The sequence below is a fragment of the Ailuropoda melanoleuca genome, chromosome 17 (genome assembly GCF_002007445.2).
Source record: "Ailuropoda melanoleuca isolate Jingjing chromosome 17, ASM200744v2, whole genome shotgun sequence".
NCBI classification, from domain to species: Eukaryota; Metazoa; Chordata; class Mammalia; order Carnivora; family Ursidae; genus Ailuropoda; species Ailuropoda melanoleuca.
Window position 1 is genome coordinate 27735267 of NC_048234.1, and position 4870 is coordinate 27740136.

At 40.2% G+C, this 4870-nt stretch overlaps 1 protein-coding gene across 1 annotated transcript in view; it reads right to left on the minus strand.

Moving 5' to 3' along the window:
• ALDH1A1 (aldehyde dehydrogenase 1 family member A1) overlaps positions 1-4870 on the minus strand; it is a 33238-nt gene that overhangs the window by 19665 nt on the left and 8703 nt on the right. The window contains exon 2 of the mRNA XM_034647339.1: positions 2106-2284. Within this exon, the coding sequence (XP_034503230.1) occupies positions 2106-2284 (179 nt within the window). The remainder of the gene's footprint in view (positions 1-2105; positions 2285-4870) is intronic.

Genomic DNA, 4870 nt, shown 5'->3' on the forward strand with positions numbered 1-4870 from the left:
CACAGAAGCAGCAATTCTACCTGGGAAATTTGGGGAGCTTTAAAGAAGCATAAAACCCTATAATGATTGAGGCTTTGTTACATGCTTGGCACTGTTGAAACATTTCACATCTTTATTTATTTATTTATTTGAGAGAGAGAGCACAAGCAGGGGGAGCAGCAAGCAGAAGGAGTAGGAGAAGTAGGCTCCCTGAGCAGGGACCCCGATGTGGGGCTCGATCCCAGCATTCTGGGATCATGACCTGAGCCGAAGGCAGATGCCTAACCAACTGAGCCACCTAGGCACCCTGATATCTTTTCTTATTTTTTTTTTTTAAGATTTTTTATTTATTATTTTTTGACAGAGATAGAGACAGCCAGCGAGAGAGGGACACAAGCAGGGGGAGCGGGAGAGGAAAAAGCAGGCTCATAGCAGAGGAGCCTGATGTGGGGCTCGATCCCATAACGCCGGGATCACGCCCTGAGCCGAAGGCAGACGCTTAACCGCTGTGCCACCCAGGTGCCCCTATCTTTTCTTATTTAACCTCCCCCAACTTTTTCCTATCTCCCCATTACACAACAAGGAACCAAAGCTAAAAGAGGGTCAATAAAATGTGGAATATCTGTGCTCTTTCTACAGCTAATGATTTGAACCAGGACCCGAGGACTGTACATTAAACTGGCAGTCAAGGAGCAGTGAGGAGCCTGGAGTTAGTGAGCAGCGTGCACTATTTGGACTGTGATTCTGGACACAGTAAAGGTGAAACTCCTATGTTGAGGCCAAAAACAAGAGGGTTTTGTGTTTGTTTTTTCCCCAGAGGCTAGTGAGAAGCCCCTGTAGAATTTATGCACGGATGAACACTGGAATGCACAGCAAGGGAAATCTGAAAGCAGGGGACATGTGTTCTCCACACTAATCTGCATGTACTTCTAAGCTGTCGAACCCCTCTGGTTAACTCTGTGCTCTTGTCCCTTGAGGCAGGGATCTTAGGTCTTCTGATAATGCTGCCACCTGAGTCCGGGGGCTTCTCTAAACCCAAAGGAGCCCTCGGGTCTATGGCTATCTTAGAATGAATCTGCAAGGCTTAATGCCTTCAATTAGTGATTTCATCACATGGGGAGAAAGTAATGAAAGAATGGGAACTGGGCAGGAACATGGAACTGAACATCGGGTCACAAATAGTATCATCCTTGGGTCGCCATCCCAACTTCATCTTTCAATGGTCTTTTTAAAGTAGCAAAACAGTTTACCTTGTAATACCTTAGAGGACAGAGATTTCAAGCTTCATAACATTTGGACAACTAAAGACTGAGAAACACATTCACGTTTTAAGGCACGTGCTCGGATAAAAAATCGGAAGGCTTTCACCCTCCTCACTCCCCAGGCTGTTTCATACTGCCCTATCTTACTTTTATAATAATCACAAGGTTAGGCAGCCCTGCCAGTCACAGACTCTGGGGTCAGAAGGACAGCATTTGAATATTGATTTCATTATTATTATTGTTGTTTGATTTTTAAAAATTTGTTATTTATTAGCAATGTCCCCTAAAGTAAATTAGTCAACTTGTCCATTCTGCTATTTCACTATCATTTGTGAAAACAGCTACAAATTCTAGCTTTCCCATCAGGATGCTTCAGAATTAAATGAACATTTAAAATTAAAAAAAAATAATGATATAAGTTGGTTTTCATTGTTGATATGATTAGCTGGAAAGCAGAATACCTTTAATTCACAGTTCAATTTCTGTGATTTTAAAATTTTATTTTTCAAGGTACCCATTAATGTTCAATGATTTTTAAGGAAATAATGGGCAATATATTGTTCCAAACATTCTATCTTATTTCCTTTAGTTTCATTTTGCAGCTTCAAAAAAGAACGATTTTATATGAATAAGGGATTTCTCCGCTTTATAAATCTATGACTAATCATATGTAGTCCGTTGATACAATAAACCCAAATATTATTTAAAACGAAGAACAAGCGAGGAGAAATAGCATGAAAAAAAAATCAGCACCACATGGAGAACCAGGGGTTCAGCATCATCACATGACTGCTGGGCACCCTTGATGTACCAAGGAAAATGCCCCAGATGGCCCCAGAAAGGGTATTGTCCTGACCTGTTTACTTCCAGCTGTGGTGGGTGTGGGAGCTCAGCATGGGGGGAACAAGGAGAGCTAGCACAAGCGCTGGGAAACCCACCTTCTCTCCTTCTTCAACGTCACAGAGTTTCTCCTCCGTTGCAGGATTAAAGACAGGAAATTTCTTGCCACTCACTGAATTATGCCACTCATTGTTTATGAAAATCTGTAGAGACCAAGAGAAAGGAGGTGAGCAAACCTTTAAATATGCAGCAAATTTGAGAAATTCTTTTATAAACTGAGAGCATTATAAAATACCTAAGCGAGGTCAACGTTAAGACCTTCACGTACCTCCTCCCACCCTGCGAGGTACTTTCGGCTGCTCAGGACAGTTTACACACGCATCCGCACACACGTGTGTGAGCACACACACATATTAAAATAAAGTAAATACTTTGAAATTACACTGAGGTACAAGGTCATGTCAACCCTGGAAAATACGGACTGGAGAAAACCATCTAGAAAAACTGCTCTTATCCGAGTTGGAGGCAAGAGCAGAGGCTTTGGTGGCTGTAATCTTTATGAATCTTAATTTTTCACTTCAGATTCTGAATGTCCTCATGTCGGGCTGCTGGTGATTTGGTATCATAAGTGACTGTTTCCTGACCCTTTATTTTACTATTGTAAAGGTAGCCTGGAGGGTGGTTTTAAAAGAAGTGTGCTTAGAAAAAAATTGCCTAGTGACATGTTTTTACTGACTTTTCCCAGGCATGAGGGTTTTATTCTTTTAAAGAGATTATGTAATCACTGATTTGTCCTCAGATTAACTCAGGCCCTAGATTTCTGAGTGGTATCTAAGAGCCATGCATCTAAAGAGACAGAGGGGTCTAGAAACATGGGATTTTGTTCTGTGTATAAAAGAACAGAAATACAACAAGTGTTCGTATGTCGTTTAAAAAGTCCGAGTTTCAGCTTCTGCTGCCCTGAACTTTGCTTCATCGTGGAGCCTACTAGGGCTTTGCTACGTCAGTCACCTTTCACTAGAGTAAGAATGTTTTACAAAGCCTAATTAGGAAGTATTGCTTTTGTGGTAAAGTTATGTTTTGTTTCTGGCAAAAGCTAGAATTTCTTCTCCCTCCTCTCGTGTCATTATTTCTTGATTATTCTCCTTTTGCTTATTCATTTTTGAAATATAAACATTATCATAAGTACGCTATTGAACTTATGTTTTACAACTTTCCGTTAGATTTGTCATTACAACGTGAATTAGTCGGTCGAATTGTGAATCAGAGGGAGCTGATACACGCAGTTTTCCATGAACAGTGTCATCTGCACTGGATTTTTTACATATATCTTAATTCAGACACTTTCCCTTACTTGATATTTAAAGATTAGTTATTAAGAGTGCAGCCCTGGGGGAGAAGGTATTGAAACACTCCCCCTCCAGCCACGCTGTAAATTTGTTGCTATACTAAATACAAACCAGTTAGCTATTAAAAATTCCCCAGTGGTGACTATCAAGGTTATACATTTTAATTATTTATATTATGTATATTTAAAATAACAGCAGTCTTTAAATTAACCTGTGAGTTTATACTAACTTAGCTATTCTGTCGAGCAGTGTCCATAACATAGTTAAATATTTAGTCACGTTCATAAAATGTATATTACCATGTATCCCTAAATGCTTAAGTAGAATGAATTCTATATCCTGTGATTTATAACATTATTTAGACAGTCTGATTTCTAAAATATTTCCCTGCTCTCCTAAGCTTCCATCACAAAATTTGTCACTTTTTTAAAAAGTCATTTTTAAATGTCCCCCCTCTTTCCTAGACTGTAAACTTGGTCAGGTAAGGTCAAGGACAATGTTTGTCCAGTTTTCTGGTTTATCCTCAGTGTCCAATACAGTCTCAGTCCTCAAATGACTTTCAGAATTCTTGAATGAATAACTTAAAATCTAATCAAGGAACCTATAATCGAGTAGCTACACGTGGGTAAGACCTATAATATTCTGCACATGGGCACACTATGATATTTGTGATTTGCTGAGAAAAAAACAAAGGGAAGGCTGAGCCTCCATATTTGCTATTCACACCAATACAGTTATCCGTGAGTCAGAACAACATCAATCCCGGATTTAGAGGAGTTCACAAAATTGTAGTGCCAGCCTGGAATTGACAGGAAGAAGACGTGAGCGTAAATGAGGGAGCAGCTCAAGTGAGGAGACTAGACCTCCAAGGACACATACGTGGGGGTGTGGGAAAGGATAATGGGATGCAGATGAAAGCCACACAGTTCCCACTGTCCTTCAAGAAAAATGCGTTGGCATCTGAGTTCAACTTGAAGAAAGATGAATTCAGATTAAGATACTGATTTGCCCAACGTCTGTTAGGGTGAATCAGCATTTCAGCTCTCACNGAATTCAGATTAAGATACTGATTTGCCCAACGTCTGTTAGGGTGAATCAGCATTCCAGCTCTCAGGAACACATTTTGCAGAATCCTGCAATTAGGCTTGAGGCAAGTGCTTTCCTTTACACATCTCTAGCCCTTCCTTTTTTCTACTTTTCTTCCCGAAGCTTGGCTGGGAAACATCTTAATCAACATGTTCCAAACGCAGCTCACTGTCAACCCTAGCTTTACGCTGCCCTTTAGCCCAGACTACAGTTCTATAGTTTGCACACTCTCTCTTCCTCTCTCTCTCTCTCACACACACATACCCTCTCCTGTTAATGACACATTCAATCCCTAGACATCCTTTGGTATCATGCTGTTCCATTCTATCACCAAAAAAAAAAAAAAAAAAAAAA